The following is a 23727-nucleotide window of genomic DNA, read 5'->3' on the forward strand; positions in this document are numbered from 1 at the left end:
TTGGTGGTACAAATTTATTTTAAAAATGAGAGGGCCATGCAGGAGATGCTGTACATTTTCGCCATTCAGCAGGAGCATTTAATTACTCTGGCTTTACAAAGGGTACAGATGGCTTGCCAACTGTTGTCAGGATCTGGGTTAAAATAATTCCACACCCAAGATGTGGCTTTTCTGGTCTTATGCCCAGGTCTCACCCCAGTCTATAACCCTAGTTTATATCGTTACCCCAGCCTATACCGTCACCCCAGATTATACCAGCACCCAAGCCTATATCATCATCCCATCCTGTGTTGTGTATAAATTCCAGCTGCACTCCCTGTTTGTTTGGGGATTCATTGTCTACTTCAGTGGATGTGAGCTCCATTTTCTTTCATATCACCACACCCCCTACACATCTTGTGACCTGGGCTACAGGAGGAGCAGCTGCACTCTGGAATACGGTTGCATGGAGTTGCCCCTCTGACTCACTGAAATTCAGGTAGAGGGGCCATGGGTAGGTACACTATATCAGAGAACACTGTTTTTTTAAACCATATGCTCTATTTCACCTTTTGAAAATATGTTTATGTGAATCTCAGCTGTGGCGTTTGTGATGTCATTATGTTTTATATATTCCACAAGTTATTTAGCACTTTGTTGTGGTCTTGTAGACGGCGTGTAGACTAATAATTTATTCATGATTGAGGAAAGAAGTGAAAAGTTGCATTTTGTATTGCTAATTTTGTGTTATTAAATTGTAAAATTGTGAATATTACACTGCGTTTCCACTTACAGTGTCACAAGATTATTTATGAATAATACACTTTGCTACCACTTACAGTGTCACTTTATGGATAACAAAGCACCCTTGCGGAGTGTGGACAGACCACCTGCAGAGTCACAAATACGTGGATGATAAACTGTGGTCTGGTCGGCTGTTAGACTCTGCGGTTAGCAGATCATCTTGGTTGGAGTTCCCAGTCTTAGCTGCTACTAGAACTTTGCATTTAATCCTTTCTGTCTGTGTGCTGATCACGTGTTCAGTAATTAACTGTATGCCTGTGTGCAGTATCAGCTGCACACTAGCTAATTGTCTTGTCAGTGTGCACTGGCCAGCTGCACACTGGTCTGTCATTAGGGAGGCTTGCAGGGCTTCTTCTGATTGGACCCTGTATCTGTTAAATTACAGCCAGCCTTTCACTCCATGCCGGTGATAGAATATTCATGTTTCCGGTTCTGGCTTAGTCTCCTATCACCAAGTCGAGCTCCAGTTCTCCTGTCTGTTGTATTGTGTTATTCTGCTGTTTGTGTCATCCAGGCAGCACGGTTCACTTATCATCTACCTGACGTTAGTGTCATCTTGGTGGCATGGTTCGCATACCTGTCCACTGCTGTTCGTGTCTTCCAGGCAACAAGGACAGTACTCTGTGTCCGGAATACGCAGCCCAGTGTGCGCTGCTTGTGTCAACCCGGCGGCACACGCCGAATTACAGCATCAGCTGCTTGTGTCAACCCGGCGGCACAGGCTGCACTACAGCATCAGCTACTTGTGTCAACCCAGCTACACAGGCCGCACTCCAGCGTGTTCAGTGCACCATCCCGCATACCAACGCCAGTGACTTTATTATTGCACAGATCTTCATCTGCCACATCTTGCCAAGCTTATTCAGCCCTCAAGGCTGCTTCACATCCCAGAGACTGCTACCCAGCCCACAGGCTGCTACATGACCCAAAGGCCGCAACCTGCCAAGTTACTCAAGCCCTCAAGGCTGCTACCCAGCCCAGAGGCTGCCACCCACCCACAGGCTGCTACACGGCCCAAAAGTTGCAACCTGCCAAGTTGCTCCAGCCCTCAAGGCTGCTACACAACACAGAGGCTGCTACCCAGCCCACAGGCTGCTACATGACCCAAAGGCCGCAACCTGCCAAGTTACTCCAGCCCTCAAGGCTGCTGCACGGCCCAAAGGCCGCTTCATCACCTATGGCCTTTGGGCCCACCTGAACGAGACAGCACGCCCTTGATGAACAACACAGACAGCACCCCTTCTTTATGGACAACAAAGCACTCCTGCCGAGCAGAGGTTAAACTGGGCAGGAACGGGGTGGAACTGATTTCCGTCACCTCTAATGGTAGGTGGAACTAGTTCCACCTCCATCAAGTTCCTGCTCAGAAGTCCCACAGAGAGCCACTCACTGTCTGCTTAGGGAGACTCAATTTCTTCAGAGGTCCCTTATTTCAGAGAAACCAGTATATAGGTAAGGAAAGAATCAAGCGAATGCAATATATAGGGGTTGTAAAAAACATCCAAGTGACATAGACTAGTTTGTGGAGACCCCATAAAAAAACTCAGAGGCACGGCAGAATAATAACACTGATGGCATAGTGCCTAGACGGCCCCCAGCCATTCATTTTACCGTTTCCTATACACAACAGTGTGTGTTTAAAGAGCAGTTTTCACACTTGTTTTGGCCTGTCAGACTAGCATGGCGGGAGGGTGAGGAGTAGGCGGCGGGAGAGATGAGTTCCACCACCTCTACAGGACCACTTTAAGCCCTGCTGCCTAGCACGGACAAACCACCTGCAGAGTCACAAACACGTGGACGATAAACATGGGCGCCGAGAGGTGGTGGGAGTGGGTACAGTTTACCAGGGCCCGGGCTTGCTAGAGGGGCCCGGGTCCGGCGTCGCCCCCCCCCTCCCTCACAGAAGCTCAGCACAGAGCTTGTGCTTGGCAGCAGTGTGAGACTGCTCGCGGCTGCTGCAGCAACTGGAGCAGTCTGCTATGGCTGTGGGGGGGAGCGATCACACTGATCACGCCCCCCCGCTTAGCGCCGGGCTGGGGGGCTTACAGCACCCCTCTTACCAGCGCGCAGCGGCGCTGCAAAAGTGTTATTTTTTCTTTTTTTTTCAAGGGGGCGTGGCCACACCTCCCACAATTAGGCCACGCCCCCTCCTTTACCCGGGCCCTGGCCAGGTTCTCTACGGCCCTGACGATAAACTGCGGTCTGGCCAGCACTGTCACCAAACAATAATAGCGCAACTAAGTTGCTAACGCACACACAAAAAAATATATATTTTTTTTATTTTTTGTGGATTTATATTAATTTTTTTTCACTTTTATTTTTATTACACTGAGGAAGAGCACCCCTGAATGAGGCAGCAACCCCTTGATGAACAACACAGACAGCACCTCTTCTTTATGGACAACTGAGCACCCCTGCCGAGTGCGGACAGACCACCTGCAGTGCAGAATCACAAATACATGGACGATAAACATGCAGTCTGGCCAGCAGTGTCACCAAACAATAATAGTGTAACTACTCCTACCTAGCACACACACAAAAAAAAGAAAAAAAAAAGATTTTAATTTTAACTTGTATTTTTTTTACACTGGGGAAGAGCACCCCTGGATTGATAGAACACCCCTGGACAACACAGCACCCCTTTATAATCTGCAGCCCTAGCCCCTTAATGGACAGGACAATACAGCAGCACCCCTTTATGTACTGCAGCCCCTGCCCCTTGATTGACAGGACAACAATGAGTGACACAGCAGCACCCCCCACTTTATGCACTGCAGCCCCTGCCTGACAACACTGCACCCTTGAACAAATAGTGACAATGATTGATGACTGACAAGTTGACAACTACACTAACTGCACCAGGAGCACGTCTGCTCTGTACACTGTCTCCAACCGGAGTGAAAATGGCGCCCATCACCGACCCTTTATAGAATCCAAAACCTGCGAGAATCCGACAGTGGGAGGATGACGTTTTACCTCGTTTTGAGGTCCAAGTCATGCGGGAAAACCTGAGCCGGACTCTGATCTCGCCTTCGGAACATGAAGTTCGGGTGGGTCCAGTTCTCGGAGAACTGGACCCGCTCATCTCTACTATGTCGATGAGCTTAGCTCCAGATATCCCTTAACTAAAGCTTACACATAGTGCAAGGGGTCCTGTTACTTTCTGATTTGAAAAGTTTGGTAAATTGAAGCTACCTATGAAGAAGCTGTGCTACTCAATGTGGTTGCAGTGTACATTACACACAGATATGTGCAGCATAATAGTGATAAGACAGATACATATCTTTGACCTCTCATAAACAAAGTACGTCAGCTTATATGAAATAATAAAGAAGTAAAATTCAGACCAAAACCCGGATATGATAGTCACGTTCTTTGAATGAGGAATGAATATATGGAAGTAGGGTGCCGCTCTATCACTATGACGCTGAGCCCATGCCAAGGGCAGAGGCCAACACCGTCTTGGGACTGCCATGTTTTTTTTTTTTATTGCTTTTATAAATGGAATTTACATTCATTGAACAACTGAGAAAACCAAGAAGAACTCAAGCAATAACATCAGACAAAGTAATTACATTATTAATTAGATCACGTGCAGGTATGTTCTAAGTAGTCACACACGAGGAAATTAACATTAACAATATAATAAACATAAAGCACATCTCATAGCCACAGAATGCACTTACAGAACACCAGTTTTATTTGACAAGCATAACTGTAAATAAGGGCAGGTTGTCACATGAAAATAATGTCATTGTGTAAAACATTTTCTGGCTGTGTACCATCAATACATTGACTGTAGAATCCCAAATGGGGTTTTTGGATCTCCATTCACAAACACTGTTCTTGGACTACTATGTTTGGTTAGACATACTATACATATGCAGATTATCACCAGAGACCATATACACAAATCACGCACAATGCTGGTTTAGTGGATCTTGGGTGCAAATTTACTAAGCATCATTTTGCAAAAGCTGTTGCTTCTCGAAGTGTTTAAGGATATTTAAAACAGTAATGCCATTCAAAGCAAAGCACGGCCTATTGTCTTACCATATTATACCCACTTTCTTCCCATGCTACATGTATTGTGACTGTTACATTTTGTTTCATTATCCTTATTACCGCTGCATATACAGGAAGTCTTTGCAAGAAAATATTTTCAACATTTTATTAAACTTATTATTACCATTTTCTTACTACATTTTATGCTGAATAAGCATATTTGATTACTGTATAATGCATTTGCAAACATACAAGTGGAGTTGATGCAAAGCCCTTCTGCATGGAATTGATAAAAGAGAAAACATTTTCAAGAGATCTATAAATTAAACATTGTTGTTTTATTTTATTTTTAGTTACTCTATGAAATAATTAGGAACTAGTGACATCACTGAGACATGAGGCACTCTTGTGGCTTACGTTTAAGTGATGTCATTCTTTTTAGGATTGATAGTTTAATGTTAGACCAGCCTACAAAGCAGCTGCCGCTAATGTGTATAAATAAAGTGTAAATTTAGGGGTAAAGTTACTCAGATTCCCATATAATCCCCAAAACACCCATTTTCGGGGGTTTACTTCAAATATTAAGTTACCCCCGGATGTATTAAGGAGGAACTGCAGAAGGTATCTCTAATACCTGCTGCGATCTCTCCATTCCCTCAGACAGCCGCATCTCCCATAGGTTTCTATGGGGGATGCATTGGCTGCCAGATTTACCAATATCTGGAAAGCGATGCATTCCTGATACTGGCCCCCTCAGCTAAGGCCATCTGAAGATGGTGTTAGCCACTGTAGCATATGGGCTACACTTGCGCACTATTGATACCTTATTTAAACCTCAATGCAATCCTACCTATACCTTCTAAAATTCTGCCTATACCTTCTAAAATTGTTGCAATTTAGTGTAATGAGTCGCACAGTAAATAAATACTTTGAATGTGGTTCCAAGCACAAAAAGTTATAATTCAACATAAAAACAGATGGTTACACGCTGTGATCTAAAGACAATTAGCGCAAATAAATCATACAGACCCAAGGTACAGTTGTTATATACGCACGTGCTCTGGCCCAGATACCGGCATCAGCATTAGAAACCTCCGTCAACAGCACAGCAAGAAGACTCCCGACTGGGGTCAGCGAGTGCACATATATACTCTTGCAGGGATAGGCAATACAATAGACTAGTTTGGCATGATTCCATTGGTTCTTCTTAAAGGTGTTTCTGTTACAGGATAGTTTATTGGACAAATTCAAATGGACACAAACAGCCTCCAACCGCCCTTTGTGTCCTTCTTCCAGCTGCATGCTAATTTAAGCTGCTAACATTACACAGTACATTTTAATGTTTTAACTCTCTATAGTCCATAGTTTGCAGATGCAGGTTCCGATCTTCTCACCGATGGTACCGGAAATCTGTGGAGACACAGTGGATCAGTACAACACCAAACACAGTCTGCTTACCATGTACTAAACCTTAGATATCAAATAACCTTTATTACACAACATTAATAATCACTGAATAAACCTTGAATATTACACTTTAATACTAGGGAACCTTTCATGTAAGTGTGCAGTGTGTAAGTATTGGGGAATTGGGGAAAGGCACTAGTTAGCATTGTGCGACTATGTGTTTTGTGGAGTATACTGTGGTGCGTGTCTTGCAGGGATAGTTTATATGTTTTAGCTACTGTCTGTATTTTTGTGGTGAGGACTTTTAACTTCTTTCTATTGCGTGGGAATCGCACAATGCTAAATAATAGCATCGCCGTATGTACTTATAGTGGCGAGTTTCACTAAAATGGCGCTGGGCGGCCAGTCGCGAAATGGCGTCTCATTGCCGTTCGCAAAATGGTGTCACGCAGTTCTGATTTTAAACCGATCCTGTCTTAGCCAATTATCCGGCTTCGACAGTCCACCCTTTGATAGCAAACAACATGCTATGATACTCTGATTTAAAATTATTTAGGCTTACATTATGACATATAATTTAATATCATATTATGGGATGGCACAAGGTGGTTCTTCATCCATCAATAATGTGTCTCCACTATACGCACACCGCAGATCTTGGGAGATCATGGGAAAGATGTGGGGATGCACCAATCCGATAAAGGAAGTCTTGAGACGGAATAGGGATTTACATTATTTGAGATGTTTTAAAATAACATTTTAATAATACATTTTATGCATGTCTAAATATAATACATTATACAATGGTATTTCCTAGTTCAGGGTTGTAATGCAGTTCTATATTTACCTCAGTATTCATATTGTCACTACTGACCACCATCATAATTTCGTTCTTCCGGTTTACCTTATCTTTACATTTTCCACACTTCAACACAGTAGGAACACACCTGACACATAAGCCAATTACTATGATGACAACCAGTATGAGGATCAGGAGTTTACCTATACTCATAATCAGTTCCTGGACCCACTCTCCTAGACTTGAGAACCATTTCACTGGGTTCAACCATGAAACCCATTCCTCTACCTTCTCTTCTACTTCAGCAACTGAAGCATTATGGTTCTTCCAAAATTTCCATTTTAGCTGCAGAATTTCATCCATCTTCTGGTCTATCACCTCCTTGGGGTCGCTGGTATCATTTGTGACATAAGTGCAAAACTTTACTCCAAATTGGGTGGCCAAAGTTACGCAATACCCTCCAGTGAGAGCTGTTAAATAGTTTAACACTAGTCTGTGTTGCACCAGTTCTTTCTTGTACGCTTGCAACTCCCTACCTGTATACCTGAATGTGTCATCATACATCTCGGTGATATTATATATTAATTTAGCAAGGTCTTAGATTAATCTAAAATTTAGTGTACCCTGAGCGATCCTGGTGGGATCCAGTGCTACCAAAACCTGAAAGCCAGTTGTCTCACTAATTAACTATGTGGCTTTATGCACATCACCAGGTATCATATTTCTTTTGTCTCTGTGTTCATACTGTGTGTGAAGATATGGTGATGGTGTGTTTTTATGAATACCAAGCATTTCAACATGTGTGAGGGTCATAACCTCTGGGACTACTCTTCCCAGATAACACAAACCTTCGGAACTCGGAGAGAGCCACTTATATGCTTTACTTCCACATATAAAATATACATCATTGGAGAGAACATAAAGGATAGTATGCATCATGATCATTAGACACACACAAATAGTCCTATCTCAGGTTCTCCCATCTGGCAAATACATGTTTCTGGATGTATAACCTTAGCACAGTACCCTTCTGGTATTCTACCAACCATTTCATTGGTGTTATTCATAGGCTCACGGTCAGCTCTTTGTGAGAAGGTCATCGTCTGATTATTCCCAGTCACCTCCCAACTTCCTGGTTCATTGGAGTTGGTGATGTTTAAACATAAAAGTGATTTATCTACTTGGTACTGGTGGAGTTTAAAATGGGGTGGTTTGGTATTAAGAAATTTTCCATCCAGTGTCTTCCCTTTTTGTAATTCTAGGATTTCAGAGATATTTAACGGGAAGGGCACTAATCCTACATTATGCTGTCCTTGGGGCACGTGAGAGCACACCCAACAGTCGGTTTGGTTCAAAATTTTGCCCACCATGGTGTGATAATCCTCTAAAGGTTACCCACCCCAATACTGATTATACTTGGGTTGACACCGTTGGATGCATCTCTCATCAATTACGGACCCACAGAACTCACACATACTATAATCTTCAGATGATAGACCTTCACACTGTCTCTGAGTATCCAAAATAGCAGATATCTTAACAATTACAGTACTAAGATTGGTCAAACACTCTGATTGGCATAGCACTCCTCCTTTCGACTCTACGCCATCAATTCTGCCATCAGCTCCCATCTCCTCTATCTGTCCCCATCACAGAAACCAGAAATCCCTGAACAAACCAGGATGACGGAAACTCCGAAAGAGAATATAGAAATGAACACAGCAGACCAGTCCATCGCCGCAGCAAGGACCTGCAAATTTCTTTAGCTCAGGTATCTCACTGCCACCTTTTAATCCTCCCGGAACAAGCTCGCGATTGACAGGTCCACGTTATCAGCCTCGTCTCCGCCTTGTTTCTCTTCCGGTTGGTTGACCTTTTTGCAGTGAGTGGAATCGACCCAGGTATCTCTCTCGGCCACCTTCAAAGATGTGGTACTTATCAGCAACACCTGACCCTCCCAATGATCAAACAACCTGAACGCAAGAAATTTCTGATCATAACATATTCTCCAGGTTCAACATTATGACAGTTTATTTCAGGCATATCATGGGACAACAATTTCAGTTTCTGCTGTTGCTGTTTTAACTGTTTACTCATTGTTATAAGATACCTTACAGTTACCTCATTGTTACCTTTCAAATCCTCCTGCAGACTTATAATCAAATGAGGTTGTCTACCAAACAGTATTTCATAGGAGGACAGATTGAGAGGGGGTCTAGGAGTGGTACTTATGCTATGTAGGACCAACAGTAATGCTTCTGGCCATCCTAGTCCAGTCACTGCCATGATTTTACTTAGTTTGTTTTTAATAGTTCCGTTCATCCTCTCCACCGGTCAGTAGGGGGTGTGAAGTCGGCTATTAATACCCATCAGCTTACACGTATTTTGAAAAAGATCACCTGTGAAATGAGTACCCCTATCACTCTTGATAATTTTAGGGATACCGTATCTGCACACAAACTCCTCAACAATTTTCTTGGCAGTAAACGCAGCAGTATTAGTGGCAGCTGGGTATGCCTCAACCCAATTGGAAAACACATCAGTGCACACTAATACATACTTGAGATTCCTGCAGGGTGGTAATTGGATGAAATCAATTTGTATTACCTGAAAAGGTCTGTCAGTCGGAGGAATGTCAGATGGTTCGGTAGGCATCGTTTTCCCAATGTTTTTCCTCAAGCAGGTCAGACAGGACATTGCTCTCTTTTCCGCTTGAGAAGAAAAACCCAGTGCGCACCAGTATGCTCTCACCAATTTGCACATACCTTGCTTTCCCAAATGAGTCAGACCATGCGCTGCCTCAACCAGGCTGGAGTAGTATGCCTTGGGAGCCACTAGCTTACCTTGTCCGTCCCTCCAGAGTCCAGAGGACTCTTGCCCACATCCCTTGGACCTCCAGACTGACTTTTCCTGGGTAGAACACAAATTTTGCATCTCAATTAATTTCAGCATATCAATTGTTTGGAAAGTTATGATTTGTTCAGTTGTTACATTCGTTTTTAACCCTGCAGCCCATTTCGCAGCTTCGTCTGTCCTGTTGTTGCCCAGTGACACCGGATCCTCTTCACATGTATGGGCTTTACACTTAATTACTGCCACTGCCTTTGGCAATTGGATTGCTGTTAGTAGTCCTTTTATATGTTTGGAATGTGCTATTGGTGTGCCTGCTGCTGTCATAAATTTTCTCAGACGCCATAAGGCACCAAAATCGTGTACTACCCTGAAGGCATACCTCGACTCAGTGTAGATATTAGCAGATTTACCTTCCGCTAATTCACACACTCTCTTTAGTGCCACCAGTTCCGCCACTTGGGCCAAGTGTGGTGGTCCTAAAGGTTCGGCTTCAATGATGTCTTCGTAATTTACAACAGCATAACCTGTACATAACTCTCCAGTGTCAGTATGTCTATGACAGCTCCCATCCGTGTAGAATGTCACATCTACATTTTCTAAAGGTGTATCCCGTCTGTCAGGTCTTGCAGTAAAGGTTTGATTCAGATATTCCATACAATCATGTGCATCAATATACCTGCAGAACTCACCTACTGCCAGCGGCTCACCTCTCTCCACCCTTTGTGCATCATATTGCACATATGGTAAATACGTAGCTGGGTTTAACGTACTGCACCTTTTGATGGTGATGTTTGCATGTGTAGCTGAGGAGACATGTTTGGTTTGGGCAGAGTTTAGCAAAGCAGATACAGCATGGGGAGTATAGACAATCATATCATGGCCTAGTACTACATCCTCACTCTTACTGACCAATAGAGCAGTTGCTGCTACACTTCTTAAACATGCTGGGAGTGATCTTGCCACAGTGTCCAATTGTGCACTGTAGTATGCTATGGGCCTTCTGGCATCACCATGTTTTTGTGTGAGGACACCTGCTGCGCAACCATCGGCTTCCTTACAATACAAATCAAAAGGTTTTTCATAATCAGGTATTCCCAATGCAGGTGCTCTTGTCAGACTATCCTTAAGATTAAGGAAAGCCTGCTCTGATTCCTCTGTGTGTATGACACGATTGGGCTTTGAGGAAGAGATTAAGGGCCTGATTCAGAGCCACTCATAAGCGGCAGCTCGTTCGCTCCGAGCGATGTTTGCCAAACTGCGCATGCATACGGATCGTTATACGCATGCGCGACCCAGTCAGTGCAGCCGAAATTCATGTGCTCACAAAATAGCGAATGTCTGATAACTTGAGTGACAGGTTGAGGCGTATGTGGGTGGTAACAGGGGAAGGTGCTTGAAAACGGGGAGTGGAGATCCGATCGCAGGCATGCTTAAAGGTCAAAACAGGCGTTTTATGGGTGTGCATATTTAAAACAGCAGCATCATTGACCACGTCACTGGGGTTTTTTTTAGCCAGAACTGCTCGCAAAATTGTGGTAGCAAAAACCAACCGCAAGAATAGCGAGCAGCTCATACCCTGGTCGATGTACTCGATTAATCTAATAAATAGCGGACATGACGTAGGATGCGAGCAGCCAGGGGGCGTTTTTATCAAATAAATGAGCGCATTTTTAGTTCGCTCATTCAGACATGGAGGTGGCAACAGACCGGAAGGAGCGTACGGTTCATTTGAATAGCCACCCCCTTTTTCTGAACGAGCGAGCGCTAATTGCGAGCGGCTCTGAATGAGGGCCTAAGTCCTGTAATGGCAAGGCCAATATAGAAAAACCTGGGATCCACATTCTGCAGTATCCACACATTCCCAAGAAGGTACGAATTTGCTGTTGGTTCTGCGGCAGTGTCATGTTCTGTATGGGCTGGATTCTGTCATTTGTGAGATGTCGTAACCCTTGAGTTAGGCAGTGTCCCAAATATTTAACCCTGGACTGGCATGGCTGTAGTTTGTCCGTAGCAACCTTGTGTCCTGTTTGCGAGAGATGAAGCAGCAAAAGTTTAGTATCATTTAAACATGACATAAACGAATCAGAACATAACAATAAATCGTCCACATATTGTATTAGGACAGATCCATTGGCAGGTTGAAAAGATTGTAAACAGTCGTGTAAGGCCTGGGAAAAGATACTGGGGCTGTCTATGAAACCTTAGGGCAATCGTGTCCATGTGTATTGTACACCCCTGTATGTAAAGGCGAATAGGTACTGACAGTCAGGATGAAGAGGCACAGAGAATAAAGCAGAACAGAGGTCAATGACAGTGAAATGGGATCTGCATGAGAATGACAGCTGGATTTGGCACTATGGGAAATTGTCTCTCTACCACCTTATTAACCCCTCTAAGGTCTTGTACCAGCCTATAACCCCTCCCACCACTCTTCTGTACAGGAAAGATGGGACTGTTGGCAACACTAGCTGTACGAACTAAAATTCCCTGCTGTAACAATCGCTCAATTATGGGATAAACCCCTAATTCTACCTCCTGTTTTAATGGGTACTGGGGAATTTTTGGAGCTTGCCTACCGCTTTTTAAATTTACCATTACGGGACTTACGTTTGCCATTAATCCAGTGTCCTGTCCATCCATGGTCCAAAGTGAATCTGGAATTTGGGATAACATTTGATCTACCTGAGATGGATTTTCACTTAAACCAGTATAGTGATACATTATCCTTTGGGGAGTGTCCAACATATCCCTCACCTCATGCGCAACTCTCTCTGGGATATCTAAAAATACACCATCAGGGGTACAATATATGACACATCCCATCTTACATAACAAATCCCTTCCCAGTAGGTTAGTAGGAGCCGCTGCTTCCAGGAGAAAATAATACCTGGTATGCAATGGCCTGATAGTGACCTCTGTGGATTTTGTTAAAGGATAATGTTGCACTTTACCCGTTACCCCCATTGCTGGTACTGTCTCGTTGGTTACCTGTAAATTAATGGGAGATTTTATCACTGACCTGGTCGCCCCTGTGTCTACAAGAAAAGTATATTTAGTACCAGCTACATAAACCATCATTAACGGTTCTTCCCTAGTACTTCCCGTTAACCTGATTATCTGTAGACCCCTAGCATTGACTCACACTCTCCAATACAGCATTTACAGTCACAATTGGAGCTGGTGACTGTTGTGGGCTTCCTGTACTCTGTGTATATCCCGTATGGGGATATCCAGGTATTCCCTAGTTAGGGGGTCCTACCCTCTTCACCTTACAGTTCCTACTTATATGTCCCAGTTGGTTGCAGTTGAAACACTTTCATGAGTGGGGTGGATGAAAGGATTGCTGTGTGGGTTGAGCGGCAGGAAAGGTGGTGGGTATGGGTAAGGATATTGAGGGAAATATGGTGGTTGTGGATAGTATGGGTGTTGTGGTTGTGTGTGATAATTGGGGTAGGGCTGTGTTTGAGGTGATGCAGGATTGGTGAGGAAGTGTAGCTGTGCAGGTGAAGGTGTAGGTGCAGGTGTGTCTGCTGGCTGTGATGTTACAGTCATTCCTTCTAGAGCTTGAATACTAACAGCGATTAGTTTCTCGCTCTGGGTCTCTCTCTTTTTAGAGATGTTCTTATCATGTTCAATAGCGTATACTATGAGGGTGTCTACAGCGAATCCCCTCCAGCCAGGCTGTGAGGTCTGAACTCGGGTCTTTAGGTTCTCTTTTAGACCATCCATAAGTACAGTGACAATCATTCCCCTGTGATGAGTGCTATCTTTAATATCTTCTAACCCAGTGTACTGGGTGGTAGCCTGCAGAGCTCGGTTACAATAACATCTGCAGATTCACTCTCTTTTTGTTTTATGGTGAAAATTTTGCTCCAGTTAACTACTACTGGAAAATATACACCCAATTCAGGTACAATGTGGGAAATGTTACCTTGGTTAACTTCGTCTGTTAAGGGAACATATCCATCCAATACACAATCCGTGATAAATTTTGTCACATCGGTATTGCGTGGAAGACAAGCCCTTAACACCACTCTTAACCAATCTTAATTGGTTGGCTCGTGAGAACTACCCAAATTTTTCAAAAATCTTTGACATTTGGCTAATTAATTTTTAGGATCGGGGAAATCATTCATTATGGAGTTTAGCTCCGCTCTTGTCCGAGGAGAATTAATTGCTACCTCCCTGGTGGGCACTACACCGTTCGCATCCGCATTCCCATTTGGAACAGTTATTATCCGGATAGGAAGCAGACCAGCTGCACTGCTACTTTTGACCTTATTACCTGGCTGGAAGTTTAGTCTATTACTGCTACGTATAGGGTTAACTTCCTCTATGGGTGCAGTGGATGTTAACACTTCCTGTACTATTACTGATGGAGATGGTGGCACCACTTGTGCTTGTCGTGGTGGAGCATCTAACATGTGTACAGCATGGGATATGGCAGACATAACAATAGGCTCATCATCCGCATCATAAACATTTTCCTTATGATTACTTAAGAGAGGGTACAAATTACTTGTTACATTTTTATGTTTTTTTTTAACAACTGTACCTGCACCCCCATCCGCATAGGGCGGCGATGGTGCACGTGAACCACTGACAATACCTTCCACAACGCTACCTTGCTGCACGTGCACTCTGTCTCGCGGTGCGCACACACCACAGTTTAGCGCTGCAGGTGTACTTTCCGGTATCGTGCTCGCGACGCTAGTTTGCATCGCTTGCACACCTTTAAGCCACGCATCTCCCTCATGCTGCCATAATTTTAAACACTCATTATATTTTACCTTTTTCATTCGAGAGCGCATCATACAGATGCTATCTCGGACATTGTTCAATACCTCCTTATCAAAGCTGCCAATTCTGGCACTCTTCATCGTCATTTTAAACCATACATCACAGTACCTAGTTGCATAAGCACCGTACTTAGTATTCTTAATATGGCGTGCCGACCCAAGCAGCGCTTCCAAAAGCAGCACATCATCTAACATCTCTACCGTTTGTTTGGCCCCCATCTGGGAGAACCCTAAGCTTTTCAATAGAGATTTAGACTGGTGAAAGACAGTCAAGATACTTTCACTTACCTGCGTACGATATTAACAGGATGCGCCCACACACCTATGGAAGAATAACCAGGCTGCTTCCACGCACCTAATCCCTTTTTGACTACCTTTCAACTGCTAGCATGTAAATATTCCAATAATACTTACCCTTTTAAGTGATTTCGTCCACCCTCTACCCAGTTCACAATCACAATTTAGCCAAAACTGTATGGTTCAATTACAATGCTCAAATAACCCTAACTGATCACTGAACACTGTAATCACACTGGGAGCCGAACCTACAACAAAGACAACAGATACACCTGCTTATGTGTTAGAACAGTATATACTACCGAGCTACTAGGCCAACCCTTGCGCCTAGTACTTAAGGGTCATACGATAACCTTAACCTTTTATGAACCGTGTTACACCCTAAATCAACAAATGCTCACTGTTACACACTTTTTTCCTGCGCAGAAAAAGAATACACGTTCACCCAGCTATTGGCAATACTGATAATGCAATCTCAATGGCTTTGTTTAAAACACGTGGCAGCAATGCAGGAAATATGTATATGCTATTGTGCTACTAGTCACACACACAATAATGTGACTACTACACAACACGTATTATTACCTTTACGCTATAGTGCAACTTAGTCGCATACACAATAATGCAACTTCCCCTTTTTAACACACACAACAAAAATACTATCGCTGAAGAAAAACAAACTTTTTCCTCCCTCGTCCCTGGATTCTAAATCAGCGCTCCTAAAGTCACAATAACAGGTAGCGGACTCTCAGCAACAACAGTGGTAACAGATTTCGAAGGCACAATGCATTCTCCTGCTAGGCGCCTCCACCATTTGCTGAGAGATCGATTCCGAGCGTTACCGAGTGACCGGTGGCGTGATTAACACTGCGAGCCCCCAACTATTGCTACCTTATATAAACCTCAATGCAATCCTACCTATACCTTTTAAAATTCTGCCTATACCTTCTAAAATTGTCGCAATTTAGTGTAATGAGTCACACAGTAAATAAATAACTTCAGACTTTGAATGTGGTTCCAAAGCACAAAAAATAATTATTCAACATAAAAACAGATGGTTACACGCTGTGATCTAAAGACAATTAGTGCAAATAAATCATACAGACCCAAAGTACAGTTGTTATATACGCACGCGCTCTGGCCCAGATACCGGCATCAGCAAGAAACCTCCGTCAACAGCATTGCAAAAAGACTCCCGACTGGGGTCAGAGAGCGCACATATATACTCTTGCAGGGATAGGCAATACAATAGACAAGTTTGGCATGATTCTATTGGTTCTTCTTAAAGGTGTTTCTGTTACAGGATAGTTTATTGGACAATTTCAAATGGACACAAACAGCCTCCAACCGCCCTTTGTGTCCTTCTTCCCGCAGCATGCTAATCTAAACTGCTAACATTACACAGTACATTTTAATGTTTTAACTCTCCATAGTCCTTAGTTTTCAGATGCAGGTTCCGATCTTCTCACCGATGGTACCGGAAATCTGTGGAGACACGGAGGATCAGCACAACACCAGACACGGTCTGCTTACCATATACTAAACCTTAGATATCAAATAACCTTTATTACACAACATTAATAATCACTGAATCAACCTTGAATATTACACTTTAATACTAGGGAACCTTTCATGTAAGTGTGCAGTGTGTAAATATTGGGGAATTGGGGAAAGACGCTAGTTAGCATTGTGGAGTATACTGTGGTGCGTGTCTTGCAGGGATAATTAGTTTATATGTTTTAGCGACTGTCTGTATTTATGTGGTGAGGACTTTTAACTTCTTTCTATTGCGTGGGCATCGCACCACGCTAAATAATAGCATCGCCATATGTACTTATAGTGGCGAGTTTCACTAAAATGGCGCTGGGCGGTCTGGCGCAAAATGGCGTCTCATTGCCTTTTCACAAAATGGCGTCACGCAGTTCTGATTTTAAACCGATCCTGTCTCAGCCAATTATCCGGCTTCGACAGCATAAATGGCTAGCAGAGGGTTCCTCCAACAACTATGGCCGCCGCACATGTGCAGTCAGCTGGACTGCACATGCGGGACAGCCCCAGCACTGGCCGGCAGCTCTCCGAGCACATTGCAGGGACGGGCTCCTTTCGGAGCCCATGTCCCTGCATGTGCCGGATAATACATCCGTACAATATGATCACATATTGCTATGGGCAGTACTGACATGCCCAGATTGAATAGCAAGTGCAATCATTAATAAATGGGGGGGTCTAAGAATTGTGTTTGGCCGAGTTTGCATTGTTGTGCGAGTTTACCCTGAATTTGCAATTCAGAGATTTACTAAAGGCAAACCCGCGCACAAAGAGACGATCCCACACAAACAGACGGAAAAACACACAAAAGTAAATGAACCATCGAAAAAACCTGCAAGTACTTTCCATAGACAGGAATAGAAAACACGATAGAACATGGAGGAAACTTGGAGCAGAATAGAAGAATCTGTTCAATAGTGTGTTGTTACAAAGCACTGCATAGACCAGTATGATCTATGCAGGCTTTTGTGTGTTGTGGTTTAATTGAATGGTTAAAATCAGTAACCAGCACTAGACTAGTCCTGAAAATTGGCTTAAAAAATCGACGTAGGGTCCCCTAGATTTTGAAAAAATTAGCACTGGGCTGAAAGGGAGAAGGTAGGTTAGGGTAAAGCAGTGGGACACACAACATAGGGTTCCCAGGCCATAACATAATCCTTCCCCAAACTGGTCACCCCAACCCAGGGATTCTTCAGAAAGTGAAGAGCCCCTCAAAAAAGTGCACCTGAAAAAGGGCCATAGCCTCATGGGGAACTTTTTTGTTTATTGTAATCACTTTTAACACTCACCAGCTTGTGGAGCTCCCTGGGATTGTAGGGAGATGAGAGATGAGGCAGCAACAGCTTAGCCTCGCTTCTGTATAGTCAGACACTGCTTGCAGAGCTGGGGCGGAGCAGTAAGCTGCACAGAAAGAGAGCTAATACAGGCATGCCTCTGAGTATGGGGGGTGTGCTTTGAGCACTGATGGACACCTTGGATTTGTCATATAACCAGGAAGTGCCCTGCAGTGTTTAGAGATCGGAGCTGAGTCAGCAGCAGCAAGAGAAGACACGGTGATGCAGGTAGGAGAATCAATAGACACTAAAGCTTATTGTAGTGACAGGAGAGTTACAGTGAGAAGGGTGTGAGAAAGGCTCCCAGCACTCAGACCAATCTCCATGCGTGCCTCCCCAGCAATTGACCTCACCACATGCCACTGGCCTCAAGTGCAGGAAACCACGTGGGAAATGTAATTTCTGGAAACTGTACTGTACATACAATACAGCGTGTTTGGCATGGATCAGGAGCTGCACTTATTTTCTCTCCTGAAGACGGGATTCTACTGGACAAGGGGATGGACCACGTCCATAGAGTAGGTGAGTATGTAGTGTGTGTATAATAAAGGATTACCACAGTCGATGTGTGAGCACTGTCTTTTAAAAAAATATATTTTCTTTACAGTGGGGGTATAGGTGCCAGTGGTCCCTTACTCTCCAACCCTGCTGGCAGTTGTGGTTCTCCAAGTTTTGGGATGGGGCACTCCCACTATAAAGAACATTATGTTACTCTATTTTTACAACAGTAAACCCCACTACCACCGCCACCAGAGGTGTGGGAAATAGCCCCAGGCTTTCACCCCAGGCCTGAGGTATCACTGGGAGGAAAGATCCCTTTTTGGGGGGGTCCACACTTTCCGAGGAGTCCCAGGGCTGGGGTGACCAGTTTGGGGCAGCCATGGTATGTGGCCCACTGCTATAGCGTAACCCCCAGCTGGTTCAGACCGGTGATGATTTTTTTTTAAATCGGGGGGGACCCATCTCCTGCATTGTGCTATTAGTACATAGGAGCAATACAGTTTCTGCATAATTTTATAGAACAAACAGCTTGATACATACAGTAAGTCCCTAAAACTTCAGGGAACTAAGGAATCTATTAAGCAGTGATAACCCCTTTCTCTATCTTTTTTGCTGGAGGAAGGGGTTATCAACGCTACCTCCTATTTAAGAGGAGGGAGGGATACTGCAGATAGATCACTGATTCTCTTGCATCCCTCTGTGTTCGCAGTTTACTGCGTCTTCATAGCCTTCTGTGGGAACTGCAATGGTCTGCTCAATTTAACAAGCGGTGAATAGTGAAACGTTATGCTATACCCTTCGATGGTGGATCCGGAGGGGGTTCACGCGATCTGTTATGGATCATGTCTTATTGCGCATGTATGACCAGTCAGGCATGCACATACTGCCTAAACAGTTTGGTGACACAGATTGATGAGCAAATTGCTGACCAGATACATGACTGAGCAACTGGATTGTCATATGAGAGAGCAAGAGTCATATAAACTCTTTGAAAGCAGTTAAGAACCACTTGGCCCATCTAATCTGCCCTTTTTTACCTTTTGGTAACGTCAACCCTATGTGATCCTCAGTTCTTGACAAAGGTTGTCGATGACAACCTTAACAATCCAGTTGTTTAGTTAGATATCTGGCCGTCCAAGTAAGTCCCCACACTAGAAACTGTATATAGTTTTACAGTACAAAAAAGGCTAGATTGAAACTAAATTCCCTGCATTGATTTTCTTTGTCATTTAAATCAATAATTACAATTTGTAATTCATGTTACTACACCATACACATGGAGATTGGGAGCATCAGTTATGTCTATTCTTGCCATCAAATCCCCCCATAATGTATTATTGGTGGCAAATATGGTAAAAAGGTTACAGGAACCTGTTCCAACTTCAGTTAATGTGGGTGCATCAGACTGCTTGTGGAAAAACTATTGAACTGTTCAGGGAAAACCAGAAAACATGGGAGTCCTATGCGTTTACAATAATAAAGTAGAAAACTCCCATACATAAATGTTTGACAAATACATTAATATCAGTAGTCAGTCTGTTACATGAAAGTTTAAAACCCATATATTGGAAACAATAAAGGTAAATTGAAGTTGTCTATCTTACCATGAGGGAGACAATTTAGGGATCTCTGCCCTCCTAGGCATATTTGTAAACATGTCTGCTTTAAGGAAAGGTATGGAACAAGTAGTATGCTGGATAGATCTGATTACAAGATCTGATTACAAGCAATATATATATATATATATATATATATATATATATATATATATCTATAAACATTAAACTACTGAGAATTAAAATGCAGTTCATAATGATGGAAATGCCTATATTATAATTTGTCAAATTACCCTAGTGTAATATTTACTGCACATCAGCATTGCAATATCGAAGATGGAACATACCAAATGTTGGAGATACTCTGGTTACTTTCTCTGGTACAGGTATACAATGTAAATGTTTGCCCTATGCATATATTGTTACATAATAATTAGATACAAATACATAGATAAAATCTATCTACAGTTTGCTGATTTCTACTACTTCTTCACAATCACAGACACACACAATCATAGACACACACAATCACAGAAATCACACAATCACAGACACACACAATCATAGACACACACAATCACAGAAACACACAATCACAGACACACACAATCACAGACACACACAATCACAGACACACACAATCATAGACACACACAATCACAGACACACACAATCATAGACACACACAATCACAGACACACACAATCACAGAAACACACAATCACAGACACACACAATCACAGAAATCACACAATCACAGACACACACAATCACACAAATCACACAATTCTTCACATCTCAGCAATGACTGTCAGCTGAACTGCTACACTGGTTTTTGGTAACTGCAAGTTGCCTCAGAATCTATTTGGAAAGCTGATCTTTCAATCACTAGTCTGACAATGAGACAATGACCTCTCTTCTGAACTTTTTACCTCTAATGTCAGCACATATCATAATCCAGTAAGTAAACATTAGTAATTAATATGAGACAATATACTGCTTTCAGAAAACTCAGTGACACAGGCATCATCCATAAATAACTATACGGGAAATTACCATTCATAAAGCACAAAGGCTGCTAGAAGCCAACGGGACCATAATAATTTGATTCACTAATCCATGTATTGTATACAAGTTCATCCAAACAAGAAAACACTGTTTCTAAACAACACTAATTAAAAGCAGCTCTTTTCAATAGATTACCATCTTGAGAATATAATAAAGAGTGTCATTTTATCCTTGGAGCAAGTACAACTCTTTCAATCAGTTTAACACTTCTATAACAAGAGATAATACTGTACTTTTCCCCAGGACGTCAATAGACATGTATGAATTCCAACTTTTTATTGAGCAAGCTGCTAGTTTACAAATGAAGAATTTTGCAAGACAGAAGTCTGCATGTGTGAGATACTGCATAGGGTAAGGAGATGCTCTCTAAGAACTTGCGGTAGTTTGTGGGTCTCTGCAAAGAAAAATCCTATACACTGCGCAGTAAGGCATATCCTATATAATGTACAGTAAGTCATATCCCACATACAGTACTGTACAGTAAGTCATCTCCTATATACAGTACAATAAGTCATATCCTATATACTCTACAAGACATATGCTATAACATACTGTCCAATAAGTCATATCCTATATACTGTACAGTAAGTTATATCCCACATACAGTACTGTTCAGTAAGTCATCTCCTATATACAGTACAGTAAGTCATATCCTATATACTCTACAAGGCATATGCTATAATATACTGTACAGTAAGTCATATCATATATGCTGTACAGTAAGTCATATCCCACATACTGTACTGTGCATTAAGTCATCTCCAGTATACAGTACAGTAAGTCATATCCTATATACGCTACAAAACATATGCTATAATATACTGTACAGTAAGGCATATCCTATATACTGTGCAGTAAGTCATCCTATGTACTGTACAAGTCATGTGCTATATACTGTACAGTAAGTCATAGTCTATGTACTGTACAGCAAAAGCTCTGTTCAGCCTCCTGCTCTGCTAGTTCAGTTTCTCCAGAACCCAACTTGCAATAAACTTAGATCAAGCAACAGAATAATAAATGGCTCTACACAGATGTGCTGACAAATGAAAGAGAAGAGACTGCAGGAGAAAGCAGCTTACCCCAAGTGAGCAGGCACAGCGCGCTCAGCGTGCACAGGAAAGTACTCTCCATCCTCTCTCCCTGCGCTTATTAACGCAGCACAGGCAGCTGAGTGGGAATTAAGCGAGAATAGTATTTCAGGAAGCGAAGCCTTTTCCTGCACAAATACAGATTTCGTGTAAATAATGAGATTACTCAGCACTGCCTTACAAACAGACCTCCCACCGGGAAACCCGTCACAGAACATATATGACGTGACGTGTAAAAAAGAAGGGGTTTCTGCACCAGAAGTTTGCTACAATTCAGTGTAACCTTGTCAGTTACTGGACCTGGCTTCCACCGAGCATCTGTGTCAAATATCAAGGAGCAAAGAGGTCGATTTATCAAAGTCCTTCTGGCTGAGCTAAAGCAGTGCAAACAGATTTATCTAATCTTCCATTTCCTAAACAAGTCTTGGGATGTTTAGTAGCAGATATGACCCTCTAATGCAGGCAGGGAAACCTGTGAAATTATGTTTAATAAAGGTAAAACAGTTCTAGAACATAAGTGACTACTGGATGCATTACCATTATGTAACCTTCACAAGTATATTTAAATATCTTCATATATTGGTTATACATAAATGTGCAAATGTATATACAACACTTTGAGGTACTGTTGCTATCACTGTTTATGTTGAGGTGTCAATTCTGATTGTGGAGTTAGTTATAGTTGCATTATGGATGTTTCTCTTTACCTTGTGTACTGCATGTGTACACTGAAATTGGATGTTTTCCACTTGTTCTCCCAATTATCACTGGATATCAGGCTTCAGGTTCTATGGGCAAAATTGTTAATTATCTGATATTATCTGGTCTTGCAGGAGTGATGCTAAAATATGGTAGAGCCACAGGAGGCCTCTAAAGAAAAAAGATGCTGATAGTGGGGACAACTGATTTTGGAGCAATATTGAATTTGAATATATGTGTAAAATGTAAATGTGTCTGTTTGTCCATTTAGTGCTTATATAATTTCAGGATTACCACTTTAAATCTGGATTGTATCTATTACATGTGTCACTATCATACATTCGATTTTTGATTTTTTTTTTTTTGCCCTGTTATAATGTTCTGTAAAAATTGTGCTTGGAAGGTGCAAAAAGTGTCCCAAGTACAGAGAGGTCCAGTCTTCATCAATCAAATCCTTTTATTATGGAAACAGTCCCATGCTAACCCAGTCTACTTTCATCTACATAAATACATTCTATCCACCCCTAAAAGATTGTTTTTAAAATATGGGGGCTATACAATTTCACTCTGCTAGTGATTAACCCCCAGTAAGTTTAATTTGTTAATGTAGCTGGTTTGTAGGTGAAATGTCTAATAATTGTGTTCCTAACCATTCAGCAACTAAAATTGGAACCCTTCTAATGCCTTATGCTGGGCATACACTATACTATTATCTGTCAGATATCTGTCCAATCTGGCTGGTTGGAATGAAAACCTGGTAATGTATGGGAGCAAATGTCAATCGAACATTTGTTCACAAACACTGGAAAACAGACAAAGATGTCAGTTCAGCCAAATTGGTTAAATAAAACAAATTTAACCAATTTGAACAATCATTTTTGTCTGTTTTTCAGTGTTTAAAACCATATAATCGATTGTCATTTGCTCCCATGCATTACCAGATTTTCATTCCAATCAGCCAGATTGGACAGATATCTGACAGATAATTGT

The 23727-nt window shown here is 42.4% G+C and overlaps 1 protein-coding gene across 1 annotated transcript in view; it reads right to left on the reverse strand.

The window, feature by feature from the left end:
• RAMP2 (receptor activity modifying protein 2) overlaps positions 1–22122 on the reverse strand; it is a 65879-nt gene extending 43757 nt beyond the window's left edge. The window contains exon 1 of the mRNA XM_088480853.1: positions 22030–22122. Within this exon, the coding sequence (XP_088336979.1) occupies positions 22030–22081 (52 nt within the window). The 5' untranslated portion in view covers positions 22082–22122. The remainder of the gene's footprint in view (positions 1–22029) is intronic.
• Positions 22123–23727: the final 1605 nt, after the last annotated feature.

The sequence above is a fragment of the Taudactylus pleione genome, unplaced genomic scaffold (assembly GCF_031769625.1).
Source record: "Taudactylus pleione unplaced genomic scaffold, aTauple2 ptg000256l, whole genome shotgun sequence".
NCBI classification, from domain to species: domain Eukaryota; kingdom Metazoa; phylum Chordata; class Amphibia; order Anura; family Myobatrachidae; genus Taudactylus; species Taudactylus pleione.